Source organism: Odontesthes bonariensis, chromosome 9 (assembly GCF_027942865.1).
Source record: "Odontesthes bonariensis isolate fOdoBon6 chromosome 9, fOdoBon6.hap1, whole genome shotgun sequence".
Lineage (NCBI taxonomy): Eukaryota > Metazoa > Chordata > Actinopteri > Atheriniformes > Atherinopsidae > Odontesthes > Odontesthes bonariensis.
The window spans coordinates 22697824-22713922 of NC_134514.1; the positions used below are offsets into that span (position 1 = coordinate 22697824).

Here is a 16099-nt window from a genome sequence, read left to right on the forward strand (position 1 = left end):
TAAGAGCTCTCATTTAAGCGTTTGGTCAAAAAAATGTTTCGTACACCCCTTGAATGTTCTTGAGGAAAGCCTGGAGGCGCAAACCTTGAGCAATAAAATCAAATGCATTTGGAGCTCGGTTCTATTTCTGATTATCGGAAATTGTGCCGTAATATTCGACCAAACTTGGTCAAGCAATTTAACAGAAAATATTATAAAAAAAGAAAGAACATATAACACTCAATCGGCCCAGGTTCTACCCCATTACATGCCAGTGACAGCAGACTGGGACAAGTCCCAGACCCGGCAACACTGAACAGGTGAGGACGCTATTCAGGATAGGTGGATGGAAGGATGGGAAATTTTTCTCTTTTACTTCAGTGTAAAAAACCTTTGACAGAAAGTAGAGTAAACAGAGGACATGCTGGGTTATACATAAGCTACATTGTTGGACATTGTTGGCATAGCTATCAGAGGAGGAAGCTCATTACAGCACTAATGGCTGCCACAAGCACAACACCATTATTTATTAGGTCAGTCCAAAATGGACTGGAGCCTATGGTTTGTGTGATTAATTCCATGTGTTAGATTCCTTCAGAAACATTAGGGATAACCTTCCTTTAAAGGGGGCATATTATGGAAAAAAGCCACTTTTTTTCTGTAGTTTTAAGTCTCTAAAGTTCATACCAACTCAAAAACTCAGAAAAGACATCACTCTATCATTTTGTTTCAGGCCACATGTTTAAAAACGTGTCATTCAGTGAGCTGTACATGATTCTACAAGCTAATCTAAGCTCTTCCTTCTGTATCTACCATCAACTGGCATCAACTTCAGATAACACTGCATTTGCATATCTTTGGCAGCTCTTAATGTTAGCTACTAAAAACTGAAACAAAACACAGAGGAAGGAAGGAAGGACAGGGAAGGCCAGAGTTTGTCGAGACAATATGTGACAAAGGAATTACGGTAGGAATAACAATGGGAGTTTTCAGTGGTGTTTTTTACAGAGATCATGTAATGTAATGTAAGAAAAATCTGCTGCTATTTTGTCTCTGTGTTATTTTGACCAAAGAATGCGACATACATTTCATTAACACCTGCAGAAATGCTGTCAGCATGTGAAAACAAGCACACAATAGGTCTCCTTTAGCATGTATTGGAGACTGTGTTGTGCTCAAGGAAACACACAACTTTTCCTAGAAGAATCTCTTTCGCTTTTATTACCAAGTTCCTCACTTCCTTTGTAAGGAATGTAGCTTAAAGAAATATAAATTTATTTTGACCATCATCATCGTCCAGAAAACCTGAAAAATATCTTGACAGCGCAGCTGTTTGGCAGCAAAGTGTGGGAGTAAGGTGTTGATGTTTTTTCAGTATGGAGAAGCATTTTGATTGTTTTCTTTGTCCTTATGTCAAAATCAAGAAAAAAAAAACTTTAATTTTAAAGTGAACTATTGATCAAACAGACAGCTACAGTATGCATGAGGAGAAGTGGTTAGTGGTAAAAGTGATGACAACGGCAAATGGCAGTGCTGAAGAGGTGCAACTGACAACATAGTTTACGGAAAAAAGAGATTCAGAATTGACTTATTAAACATGCATTAAACACGCAGGGAATCTAATCTAAGCTTGAAACTAATTTTCACTGAGCCGTTTTCCTTTTTCAAACAATCCGGAACACAAATCATGTGCAGTTGTTCTAGTCTTGTAACTGCAGAACAAGCATAAATTTGCAGCCACATTTCATCTTCTCTGTGAAAGAAATTGTCTCTTCCAAACCAAATCGTTTTTCCAGATGTGTTAGAAATCAAGCAGACATAGCCTTCCAGGGTCCTTTTTTCACTCCCAACCAGGAGGATACATTTCATTAAAAAAAGGAAAACAAATCTCTCTCGTGCTTCCTATGTGCACATATATACTGTATATATATAAAATGTTCATTTTTCATATTTGGTCATTACTCAATTAGTGGAAACAGTGCAGCAGCCTGGGGAAACAGACTTTTATTAGTGCTGTAATACATGAAAGAAGAGAAAAATAAATGCACAGTAAGTGAATAATTTGTGCCTCTGTAAGATTTTCACATCTAATTCAGACATTAACAGTTTGGGTCTCTGGAAATGCTTATCATAACGAAACGTAAATTTTGTGTTGACGGGACAAATGGGAACCATGTGAGCTGCTGCAGTGAGGCGACCGGCTACCCCGGAATTTGTAAGATTATCCAATCTATTTCCTCAGTGGGAAGAAATAGAGGAAGCTTTTTCCACAATGCTCGTCCCCACGTGTCCTATTAATATCCAACAGATGATAAATCAATCAAAATCTCACTCTGCATCATCATCCACAAGCTCTATGTTACTTCACTCTGTTAGTGCATACATAAACGAGGACGTCATGACAAGTGCCGTTCATCCTAACGGCTCTTAGCAATGATTGATTGCATCCCTTTCTCAGGCTTGTCAAATCAGGAATACAATCCCACTTTTGTGTAAATATGTATTGTCAATTGAAGCCTGTGTTGCTGACATGTTTCTCAATGGGCCGATGGCATGCTTTTCCATTTTTTCTGCATCATCTGTGGTGTTAAATCAATGTCTTATCTCCTTAAAATGTCATTAGAGCAAGTTGACCCTCTTCAGCTTCCCTAAATAGATCTTGGATAAGTGGATGCAGTTTGTTTTTCCTGGGCAGCAACAAAGTCGCAAAAATGTTTGGATTCGTTCACGACACTTCATGGTCAACTATTTTATGAACAAGGCCCAGTACGATGCTGGATTTGTGGGGGAGACTCAAGCTAAAATTTGAGGTTGTTCCAACACTAAAAGTGCATGAGTCTGAACCCCTAAGTACACTGAACAATCCAAAGTATCCAGTTGTAACTTCCACAACCACTCAGAAAAATGTAGTTAATCACACACGCAAACCATAGTTTTCATTAACCAGACCCCACACAGTCCCCATGTTGCATACAAAGAAAAAAAACTGGCTACTCATCCTTGGGTAACAACATGCTCGAAAAGGTCACATATTTGTCCAAGTGCCGTTTTTGTTTAAGAGTTGTCGTAGCTTCCTGATCAGCAACAGGAATTGTGCACTGGGGTTGTCGCTACTATCCTCTCCCCTGTCCCCGTGACATACCTCTCATTCAAGAGAGAGCTCTCCCATTCTAAGATTATTAAAAACTATTTGGAGTTATGATGGGTGCAGGTCCACTTTTAAGCTCTTCAGCTGTCCTTTGGTCTGGTTTCTTTATTAATTTATTTTTGTATTTCTATTATTATCATTATTATAATAGTAGTTGCACATTAGTGCAACTGTAACATCAGTGAAGGAAATGGGAGTTCCAAGTGAACCCATTAAATCATCTGGTGGAGGATCTCAGCATTCAGATGTTACAGATCCTTGGCAAAGACCAGTGCTTTCAAAGGTTTATTAACTGGTCACTGCTTCTCTCTGATGTTCGGTAGAGAAGTTGAAGTATGTTTACTGTTTCCTGAGTGTTTCTAAAAGTTGACAGTTCCCATTTTTCAACCTTTGGTTTATTTTTAGACCAGATGTTGCAATTTCAAATATATTGTCCTCTTTTGGTAATGTGTCCTTTTTAGTGAAAGGACCTTAGAAATGTGGGAATAAAGACTTGGAGACGGAGAGGAATACAAATCATTCCTGTTGTAGACTCAAATGCCATCTGGTAAAGAAGAATAGAGTAAAAAGATGAAGATTTTAGTATCTCCTGTGACAAGACCTCCATATTAGCTAAACAGGTCTAAGAGACATACCATGCAGCTGAGGCCTGTTTGTTCAGTTATTGATCTAGACTTCTAATGTTTTTACCACAAGGAGAACAGATGAGGGTTTGCTGATTTATCTGGTGTCCGTGCACCTCGATAGTTTTTGAGTGGGAGGAAGAATGTTGGTCCTTGGAGAGATTGGAAAGAGGAGGCACCGCAATGCACAGGACAGAAATGTCAATAACACCTGATGAGATACGCAGGAGTCAGTACAGTACGTAAGAGCATTCAAAGCTGCTTGTTCTCACCCTTACCCGATGGGAAACTGTTATCACTTCCATCCATAAACCAACAGGAGACCAGCAGTTAGTTTTTTCTTTTTGCTGTTTTTTTTTCTAGAGATATACTTATGAATTTAAAAGCTTTTAGAGACCTGTAAGTTTTCCCCATCTTAAAATTGATTCAGTCAATTTTTTAAAATCTTCAATCTGCTCACACTTCTCCACAACAAAGCAATACCTGGCTATTTCCTTTCTTTTTTTTCAATGATTAATATACTTCACAATATTCAGTGTTTAAACATTGGATTTAACATTTTACAAAGGATTTAAGCACCTTCTATAGCAATGGCAACCTTAGATTTTCTTGGGAGCAATCTTACAATGTCAGCACGGTTCCTTTACAAATTTCTCCTACTGTTTTTGGCAAAAACAATTAAGTTCAACCAGGTTGAATTTGGAGCATCATGGCCATTTTCAGCTCTCTCCAGGTTCAGACCCATGTGGCTGGGTCACTCCAGGGCTTCTCGTGAAAACATCCACTTGTGTGTTTTCTCTGCCATATGGGTCGTTTGAAACATAAACCTTTCCCCAGCCAGAGCTCCTTCATATTGCTATATTTTTATCCTCCATTTCGTCCTCTACCCTGACTAGCATCCCAGTTCCTGTCACAGAAAAGCCTCCTCTCGGCACTATTATGTCCTGACCATGATTGGTCTATATGGATGGTATTGAGGGGCTGATGCCCAATGCAAAGGTTTCCAGCCCACATCACCCTGGGAATTGTTGCCAAAAACATCTGTGTTTCCTAAGATAGAACAATTTGGCTTGTCTTGATCTTAAAAAGTGCCTTTTGGTAATTTTACAGTGGTTTTCATGTTCATTTAGCCAAGATCAGCTTCTGTCTAACCACTCCACCAAAAAAATGTTTAATTGGTGGAGTTCTGCACTGATGTGCATCCTTTTGTAATGCTCCTTCATCTTCTCGAGGGAACTCTGGATCTCATGCAGTGACCACTGACGTTGAATGATGGTGCTTAACCCCATATTGCTGCTGATATACTTGACTTTAAAAAAATATTTTAATTCTGAAATTCTGAAATATTTCCACATGAACTGTGAACTTTCTGTTCATAGTTCCATTTAAGGTGTTGTGTTTTTGTATTAAAGTGACAGAAACCTGACTCACTCCTGGGTCAACCTGGGTCAAAACCCACAGATATGCTTGGAAAATTTAAAAAAAGGGATGACTCTGTGTTGAAGTGAGAGCTATGCATTATATAGCCTGTCAGTGAGCAAGTCAGATGAAAATTGATGATCAACATTTGCTGGTGTGAGGCTCAGTGGCCACATGAAGAAGTCAGTATGGGTGAACTCTGAGAAGGAGCCTTCAGGTGTTAAAGTGGTACCTGGAGCCTACAGAGAGTGCTATAGACCAATCACAGCGATTGATAATATTTTTGATAACCTATGTTTTGTCTACATACCCAGGCAATACCGAGTGAGATATTTGTTTCAGGTTTTCTTACTACCATCATATGATATTCTAAAGCATGACTGGAACTTAAGGGAACCTCATCAACAAATGTATTTTTGCTACAGGAAAGGAATGATGTGTAAGATAGAGTAATGTCTAGTTTACCTTTCGAAGTGGTCCCTTTGTGGCATCTGGCAGGTCTGTGCTGACTTGTGGGATTGTTTTGCAAGCGTTCATGTGTGTTTGCATTCGTGGGCGATAATCTCATGTGGGTGGCTTGTGTAGGGCATTTGAATACATGACAGCCAAAGCGAGGCAGAAACGGCTCTCCTAATGCCAGCAGGTGTCAAGCGTAATGCAGTTCAGATACAAAGTCATGTAGGTTGGTTTCACCGACAATGTGTAAGGTTTAGAAAGCATCATCCGGAACCTCTTATGATTAATTTTCTTAATCTTAGAAAAATAGAAAATCAAATTTTCCATTAAAAAAAGAATTGAATAGAAATAGTGCAGACTCAACATTCTGTGTTGTAAATATATGTTTGTGGAAAATAAACTAAACTAAACACGTATGCTGGTTGTAACAACATCGACAATTGTTGGACAAGAAGAAATGACAACGTGATGAACTTTTATTTCTAAAGATCTGCTTCACTGAGCGACACTAGCAGCACTAGAATTGGATGCCCCTCCTTGCTCTCTTACTATACTTTTTAGTCATTAACTAAGTATGTGCAAGTATGCGACACAAATTTTCCTTGCCAGGCATTATCAGAGATGTCATACAGCTAATGCTGAAACTAAAACATTTTGTTTTATATATGTTTATAAACCATTCAGAGCTGCAGTTTTTAACTGGTATTTTCAGAGAGATCCAAATATTTCTGTCCTCTTTTTCATCTGGTTCCTCTCTCTCTCTCTCATCTGACTCCAACCTTATCTTTCTCCTTCACTCGCCCCCAACCCTCCTCTTATTTAATTTAGAATTGAATTTATAGTCTACTTTAATAGCTGACCTTACACTCTCTTTTGGGAAAGCGTAAAGTCAAGGAACTTGAGGGAACTTACTTTCTTCAACTTTTCCAAACAGTGAAGGTTTGATCTAAGACTTCAGTAAAGTTAGCAAAGTCTACTTTTATTGCAATAAGAGACATTGTGACAAAAATGATGAAGTGAATCAGTTAGTGTCTCTGGAAAATGTTCAATCAGCCCAGACAGAGCCAGCGAGTCAGCAACAGTACCCATCCATCACAATCTCCTCTGATCCTAGCTAGTAGTTTACTACTTACTTTAGTCCTTCTGCCATGTAATCATACCTACCTTAAACTGCATCTGAACTCTTTCTCAGTGCTGATATCTTTAAGCAGCAAGCCACTCTTTGATTGCTGCGTATGCGCTATCATTGTACAGAAATGAGTCACACACTGCTCGCACGATGCACGTCGCTTTACAGAACCCGGCAGTTAGCTCGCTTCAGCTTGTTTTTTTTAAATGAAACCACATTGTTTGGGATTGTGGATGATTAAAGCATCTTCCACTAATGGGCTAAATGGAAATGTGGAATGAATACAGAAACTGCAACTTTACCTTTTTGGCATTAATCTGTGGAACAGTAATTATAGATTTGTTTTTATTGCGTCAATCCTTTTTGCCAAATGCCAAATAAATGTCTTAATAATCATTAAGTATGGGCTCAGAGTGCAGTGTATATTCCTTACTCATTTTATTGACATTGTCATTCTTACAGATCGACAACACTTAACTTATTATGCAGTTTATCACTTTTGCACTTCGCACACTGATTCTTTTACACATGACTTTTTATTTTATTTGTTTGTTTTCTGGCCTTACAGTACGGTAAATGTATGAGCATGGCTCCAAATATGGTCTGTTGTTTTTCTCCCCTTGGCATTTTGATGATGGTGGCAAATGACCCTGACCTAATATGGAGAGATCGTTAAGGCTATGTGGAGCTGTGGGATCAAAGTGGGGGTGTTTGAGGGGGACAGGGCCCTGAGGTTAAGAGTCTAGTCACTTCCCTTTGAGCTGATGAAAAATGCAGAGCAGGGTTGCACCTCTGTGGGCAGATATGTGTGTGTGTGTGTGTGTGTGTGTGTGTGTGTGTGTGTGACTGCACAAGAGAGAGAGCTTGTGTTTTTTTCTGGGCAGTACAGGGAGTTTTTCTAAGGTGCCCCCCTAGTGAAAGGGAATGTGTTGAATACTGGACTACTGTGTAAGTAAAGCCTTTTAAAGGCCAACTTGGGGGAACGCACAACAGGAGGCCAGGACAGAGCAATGCTGTCGAGCTGCAGAAAGCAGCGTTCCCCTCTTAATTACTTATGTTGAGGAAACACTGAAGAAAACAAGGATAACAACAAAAATCTGCACAGCTCATCACCATCTGCAGACGTTTCTCCAGATAAACCTGCATGACCCTAGAAACTAAGAGTGGGTGTGGCCTGATAAAGAAATATGGCGACCCATCCTTAGTTTCTGAGGTCTTGCAGAATTCTGCATCTTCCACGCTTAGCTTGATAAATTTACCCGAGCTCTATCCTTCATACTAATTTTCATCAGTGCTTTTTTTTTGTGTGTTTGTGTGTGTGAATGTTTATTTACATGTTTGGAGGCAGAAACTTTTCATAGTATTCTGTGGTCCTCTTATGAGGCTGGGCAATTTGCGTCCATAGTAGTATTCCGCTTCCTTGACCAAAAGGGGAGCATTTTAAAATCTAAAACAGATTTAAAAAAAAAAAAAAAGTAATGTGCTTTAGATTAACGTTGACATAAATACTTAGACACCAGGGCATTTAGGGATTAGGACAATATACAACTGGTATTATACTGCTGAATGTTAAAAACAAAAAAAAAAAAAACAATTACCAGCTGGTAATGATCAGATACACTTCCCTGTTTGTTAAAGAAGAGCCATAGGCTGTTGTTGGTAAATTTCACAAAGCATCTGTAGTCTGATACACCACAATTGTATGGGCAGAGAGGTTTACAGGAAGATTTCAGTCTTTAAGCTGCCAAACATCTTGTTTCTGTACAGCAGGCTCTTTTCTATTCTTTTTTTTTTCTACCCCCTGTATCTTTTCCTAAATGGATCTCCAAGTTTTTCTTCTGAAACTTCCTGTTGCTCAAAAGTAAACAAGCTGTTGCTAAATGTACAACATGGGGCCACATTTAATCTTTTTGACAGACGAGCACAAAAATGTTAAATACGTTTCCCTTTCCACCTCAGTTATATTCTTTGACATGGGGTGCGTTTCTTTGTCAGCATCTAATTTTTCTTATCCTGTCACACGGCTTGGCTATGTTGCTGCCACATGAGCTGGAGCTAAAGCAGTTTAACTAATGCTGAATGTCGATCAGGATAACATTTAAACAATGACCTTTGGACAGTTGCATGTTCTCTTTTTCTCACAAGAGTTAGAATTTTTTTTAAAGATGATTTCCAAGGTCGTTATTGTGTGCCAACTGACATCTTTTTGATAGATATACTATTTCTGCCTGTAAGATTAAACAATGTCTAAATGCTGGGAAACTGCTTCAACACCAGTGATTTCAATGAAGCATAAGTGCATATAGAATATACATTATATATTTAACAAAAAAAGGAAATAAAAGTGATGAAATGCAGTAAAGCACAATACTTTCCTCTTTTCCCGACATCAGTACTGCAGATATGAATGACATCAACCAGATCTTGTCCAGTTGTTCAGTGTCAGTAGTCACTTCTTATTCTTAAATTAAGACTTACAGCCATTGTTTTTCCGTCTAACATCTCACAGATCAGTCATTGTGATGACATTCATGGGGATGCACTTGATCCTAATCATTGCACTGCACCAGAACAAGCGGCCTGCCGGTTTCTGCTGCAAAAGTTAAACAGTGAACCAACACGGAAAAGACTGAACTGTTATCTATATATAAAAGATTGGGCTTTCAGTGACATCAAAGCATTTCTATCCATTTCTATAGAGACTGCAATGGAAGACAAGCTGCTTATAATCAGTGGGGAAAAAAAGAAAAGGAAAAATGAACTACTGTAAGTCAAAGTGGATGAAAGGGGGGAAGATAAGGAAAAAGGAATCCTGCAGACCTCATGATAGCCTTACGGAGCAGCTGCCACTTTGATAATGGAGCAGGTTATGCACAGGATTGGTTGTTTTTAATTCTAGCCCTACAAAATTCCCGAGATGTCCTTCAACAAGACTCAGAACCCCATTCGTTCCCCATCGATGGCACCTGTGCTGCCTTTGTTGCTTGAGAGTGTGTGAATGAAAGAATAAGAGACACATTGCAAAAGCACTTTGTCGAATCAGTGTAGGATTAAAAGCCCCTATACGAGAGTGAACAATTTGCCATTCTGTGGGTTTTGTGTTACGTTGGTAAACCTGGACATTTAATCCTTTCCTTTCAGATGTTAACGAATGTGAGGTCGATGAGGGCGGCTGTGAGGGGCGCTGCTGCAACACCATTGGCAGCTACTACTGCAAGTGTCCTGAAGGCAGCAAACTTGGCCCAGATGGCAAAGCCTGTCATGGTGAGATGGACTGATACGGATCTGAATGCTTCGCAAACACAAACAGGCTTTCTCTGGCCACCTGGATTTTATTGTTTTATGAATTAAGAAGTTTTTCAGTTGAAAATGTAAATACATTTAGTTTACTGTCTTGGCTCTGAACCAGTGCGAAATATCCATTGTGATTCGGACCATCCCATGCATTGAGGGGAGTTTGACCTCTACTAATCAATGCTTCAGCCATTACTGATTTGTATGAAACCGTATTTCTTTTCTTTTTTGCGCACATTCAACAGAATCTTTATTGTTTTCCTCTCAAGCACTTTGTGGTGGTCCTCCTTCCTGCTTCTTAAGTCGTAAGCTGTTTCACTCATGAACACAGGATATTTTCAGGACAAAGAGCAGACAGTTTGGTTCCTACTCCCCGAGGAGTAGCGAGGAGCAAGCAGAAAGCAGCAGAAAGGGCAAACTCTCACCAACACACACACACATGCTCAATCACACAGTGGCAGCAAGTGCTCCAGAATATTTGGTGACACGTGTCTCACCCGCAGATGTTCATAGATTTTACAAGGGGGCTGTGTGGGAACTCTACAAGAAGTCCCGAACAAACGTTGCAGACTTTTGCATGTTAACATGCCACACTGCTCCAGAACATCTCTAGAACATTTCAGGAATTCAATGCATATAATAAAATGACTTTAAAGGCGATTCACAGTTTGCGTTTATGCAAATGTACAATGCAAATGTACGTGACAAGAATTTCCCCACCCTCACCGGTCTGCGAGGGTCTAATGGGTCCCTCTATGACAGCCTAAATATTTAAGAATATATTCAGCAGACTTTATGCGTGGACTACGCATGAGCCTTGATCAATCTCTTTTCAGAAAAACAACATACCAGACAAAGATCAGCATTATCCAAACCTCTACAAAGCACTGCAGATGGATTACATGCTTGTGCATGGGAAGCTTCGAAAACAGCAGAACCAAAAGCTGTATGTCTGAGAGCTTATATTGCCAAGTCCCAATCGGTATATCCCTGCTGAGAAGGAAAACATGAATTATTTTGATGCTACATCATAAGTCCACTGAATAATTAGGTCAACTTTATAGTTCCCAGAGGCAATGACTATTCATAATGAATGTTATAATTTCGCTTGAGGGTTTGATAAAGCCTGTCTTTCTGTTTTTAATTGTGTGCCACGTCAAAGTTACATTCTGGAAAAATCCCATAATGCGACTTTCTGATGCAGTCACTCACATGACCCATGCCTTGTAAATCTGTCGAGAGTCTTCTATAAACAGGAACTCACTCAACAAATAATCTCAGAGTTAGACTTGGTTTCAGACATGGATACGGACAACAGCGGGCCCCACGGTTCACTGCAGTTCCTGCTTGAAATATGCTTAGATGACTGTTTTATCCATGCACAGTGGATCAATTTGCCATTGAGCGGAAATATTTACTACATAAAGTGCATTCGATACAATTTGTTCACACATTAATTATTCTATTTGCATGTTTCGGGCATTTTGTTTGCGTATTTTGAAGTAAACCAGTACTGTAAAAAACCTGTCTGTTCTCCAGGGCTAAAACATTTATCATCCTATGGGATTTCTGTCAGATCGTATGCTTTCACCCTCTCTCTGTTTTGTCGAACAAAAATATGTACTGCTAGGACTGGGAACTAAGGCCTGTGTGTCACAGGTGTGAACAAGTATCCTTGACCTTTAACCTTTGGAGAAGGATATGGTCAGTCTATTATAATTTAAAATCCTGAGAGATTACTGGATAACTGGAGGAGTCCAGTAGAAGCAGATCAAGCATCGGAAGAGTTCTTTTATAGGCTTTTGTTTGAATAGTATGTGTGGTCATATTTATGGGAATAAAACTTGTTTACACCAGTAAACTGAAGAGAAAAAGTTACAGATGATTGTAGATTTTTATTTTTCTCGTTTTCATCATTGAAACTGACAGATTAGTGCGTCCACTTGCTTTGACAATTTTCTGTCCCTTTAAAATGACAAATGAAAGTACACAAATTTAGAATTTTGCTACCAAACCTCATTGCCTCCAGTTTTCTTAATCCGTAATATCAGTTCTTTTGACATTCAGACCAACTGTTTTCCCTTCTGAGCCTCTAAAGCAGTGCTTCCACAGATTTGGTCTGTTATTAGTCTGCTTGTAGGTGCTGGCTCAGCCATCCAGCTCAGAGCCAGACGGTGTCACACGATACATTTCAGACCTTATGCCCCCTGACCTCCGACACCGCCGCCACCACTCCCGGCCCTGCTCCCACACGCACCACTTTATTCCGCAGTGAAAAGGTGCCATTGTGTCTCTCCCTCTGAAATCCTTTCACATAAGGAGACCAATAAGTACATTAACCTTGACAAATCTCCCTCTGCTTTTGCTGTTTTGCATGGGAGAAATCCTCAACAAAAACTTCCTGGGTGTTCAAAAGTACTAATACTCCTGCTTCACAGGCACAAAAAAATCATGGGCTGCTGGATAGTATTTTAACATCATGCAGATGTTCAAATAAACTATGCAAACAAAAATGAGACACACTCTGATAACCCTCCTCTTGGTAGCTCCTTCTGTTTGACACAAAATGATTAAAACAGTCTTAAGATAATTTTCGAGATACCTGTTGCCATGGATCTAAATTCACGCAAAAATGAACGCACATACTCTTGGAATTGTTTTGTAGTATATGCACTACTTGGAAATTAGAAGAATCTCAACAATTGGATAAATTGCGCCAGATGTTCTTAAAAAATCAGAAATGAGATATTGCAACTTTTCTGCCTTGCACACAACAACACTCATTGCTAAAGTGAGCTGAAACGTTCGAGATGAAAACCAGGAGGATGTTCAGCGGATATGTTGCCCAGATGTGTAGTTATGTCTTATTGTCCTTGAATGGATTGTTCAGGTATGCTGTCTTCACAGATCGCTTCTGTTCTCTGTGGAACAGCCATGTGGATCATCCATTGAGGAAGTGTGCAGGAAACAAATTGGTTCCATGCGTAGCGCACAAACAGTATGATAAGCCATTCATCATTCACTTCAAATAGACTGTACATGTCCAAGAGCAGTCAACATGCAGGTTTAGTGTGGAATTTAGCTCCTGAAGCAAGTGGTAGATCAGTGTTTTGCAGTGTCTGCCAAACTGCTGATAAAATATATAGAAACATTAATGAAGGCTTTCTGTTTTTTTTTTTTTTACTTAAATGTTAAAAATGTATAAGAAAATGGAGACAGCCATTCATTTCAGCATAGTTTTCTCACAGCACTGTCAATCCATCATTGTTTGGCAAAGCTCCAGTTTTTAAGTAAAAAAAATGGCCAAAGCTGAGGGCCTGTTTATGTGTGCTTCTGATTTTGCAATATTCACAACCAGCACGCCTGTAGATTAAATCAGAAACGGGGAAAGTCTGTGAAGGTGCAACAAGTGACAAGTGTGATTTTTACTCTTGTGCGGCCACATGCTCTGTGAATGTATAGTTTTGCTTGTGAAATTCTATCTATGCATGGTGTTTATACAAAAAAATACTTAATGTCGATTCTTATTCTTTTTGTGTTCAGATATAAACGAGTGTGAGGAATTTAATGGAGGATGCCAGCAAACATGTGTTAACACACCGAGGTCTTATCACTGTGAGTGTAGCGAAGGTTTTCGCATGCACACTGATGGTCGGACCTGCATTGGTAAGTACTACTACTAGATAGATCCATGAAGTTTTGTTTCTGTAGATAGACTAAACTGACTATTAAAGGGAATAGTTTGATAGTTTGTGTGTATTGGCTTTCTCACTAACAGTCAGACTGTATGTAACTCGTAATCTATCCCTCCATATTTTCTTCAAGAAACTTCAGTCACAAACCATAACATAAAACTTCTACCTGCACCTTTGGTGGTCATTGGTCAACATGTGAAATGGCTGAAACCAGCAGCTTTCTGAGCTTGCTTCTGGAGAAAATTAAACAGCAAAACATGACATCCTTACAAACTGCCAGGGTCTATGGTATTTTGTTGGGACTCCCTGTGTTTGGGCTCCTTTACCCACAAGGAAACTATATAACTGCACTCGTCCCAAGCAAGCCACAATGAGGTTTCTTCTTCGTGTATAAGAAAGACGGCACTCTTTAACTTTGCATCCACTGTTGTGGGTTGAATAACATCACCGTTAAAAACAACGATCCTTTACCTCTGCTCAACTCAGTTTTTGAAATACTGAATGGGGCCCAAATATTCACCACGTTGGACTTACGAAACTGTTACCATCTGGTCCGCATTTGCGATATAAATGAATGCAAAACTGTTTACAACACTCCACTGGGCCACTTTGAGTATTTAGTGATGCCTTTCGGTTTAACCAATGCACCTGTCCCAGGCACTCATTAATGACATCCTCTGGAACTTTTTGAACCGTTTTGTGTTTGTTTATCTCAATGACATTCTCACTTTCTCACGTAACCAAGAAGAACACACTTTGCACGTTGTACAACATGTTCTTAAATAACTTTGTGTCAAAGCTGAAAGTTCCATGTAGATCCTGTGAGTTTCCTCGGCTACATCATTCAGTGGCCTACACCAACTTTAAGAAAACAGTTACAAAGGTTCTTGGGCCTCTCTAACTTTTACTGATGTTTCATCAAGGACTACAGCAGCATTCTCCTTCTCCTGGACCAATGAAGCGGGACATACTTTTAATGAACTCGAGTCACATTCTGTTACAGCCCCCATTCTTACTTAAGCCGACCCCTCTAAGCAGTTTCTTGTTTAGGTGGATGCCTCTGATGGTGGAGTTTGTGCTGTTTTCACTCTGCATTCTGATCAGGATCAAAAGCTTCAACACTGTGCCTTTTTCTTGTGACAGTTGAATCCAACTGAACAGAATTATGACTTGGGCAATCGAGAGTTACTTGCCATTAAACACTTGCCCTGGAAGAATGGCGACATTGGCTTGAAGGCACTAAGTACCCTATGTCTATGTCTGGACAGATCATAGGAATTGATCTTATCTAAGGACAGCCAAGAGGCTTATTTCTTGGCAAGCTGTTAGGACCTGTTTTTTGGGAGGTTTGATTTCACCATCTCTTACCGATCTGGCTCATGAAACCTCAAACCTGACACCCCGTCCTATCAATTTTCCTCTTCTGAATCCTCCAAGCCTGATGCTATCCTTCCTCCCTCCTGTATTATCACCTCCCTTACATGGGAAGCCAAGGGCAAGATCAAACAGGCACAGCAGGATTAGCCAGACCCTGGGAATGGACTGCCTGGTTATATGTACCTTCTTCTATGAGATTAAAAGTATTACAGTGGGGGCACTCTACTTGGCTCACCAATCATCCTGGTTGTTAACCGTACATTGGCTTTTCTACAGAAATCCTTTTAGTGGCCCACCATGGTGGCGAGCACCCGTTGCTTTGTGCTGGCTTGTACAGAATGTTACTTTACCAAGGCATCCTACCAGCCATGCTATGGTAAGCTCCAAGTTCTTTCCATTCCCAGTTGCCCCTTGTCACATACTGCCACTGCACTTGTTACTGGTCTCCCCTCATCATAAGGCAAAACATTAATATTGACTATTATTGACTACTTCTCAAAGGCTGCCCACTTCATAGCCCTTCATAAGTAAGTCCACTGCTACACAAAGCGCTGACCTATTGACCAGGTTTCATGAATTTCTGGTTGATTGTCAAAGTCAGTGATAGAGGACCCCAATTCACTTCTCAATCTTAACAGTATGTTTGTAAGGCCCTTGGCACAACAGTTAGTCTTTCTTCTGGTTTTTATCCACAAACTAATAGCCAGACTGAAAGAATTAACCAAGAATTGGAATCAGCGATTTGTTGTGTTACAGGAGCTAACCAAAGCACCTGGAGTGAATTCCTCTCCTGGACTGAGTATGCTCACGATTCACTGATCAGCTCTGTCACTGGAAATCCCCTTTCGAGGGCTCTTTAGGTTGCCAACCCCCATTGTTTCCGTCACTAGAACATGACCTTGCTGTACCCTCTGTTCAGAGTCACTTTAATCGCTGCCATAAGGTTTGGATGTGCTGTGCTGCCCTTTTGAAAGCCATT

The 16099-nt window shown here is 39.9% G+C and overlaps 1 protein-coding gene across 1 annotated transcript in view; it reads left to right on the forward strand.

The window, feature by feature from the left end:
• The window catches only part of egfem1 (EGF-like and EMI domain containing 1), a 65454-nt gene that overhangs the window by 11463 nt on the left and 37892 nt on the right, over window positions 1–16099 (forward strand). Inside the window, exons 5-6 of the mRNA XM_075474453.1 lie at window positions 9896–10018; window positions 13592–13714. Coding sequence (XP_075330568.1) covers window positions 9896–10018; window positions 13592–13714 — 246 coding nt within the window. The remainder of the gene's footprint in view (window positions 1–9895; window positions 10019–13591; window positions 13715–16099) is intronic.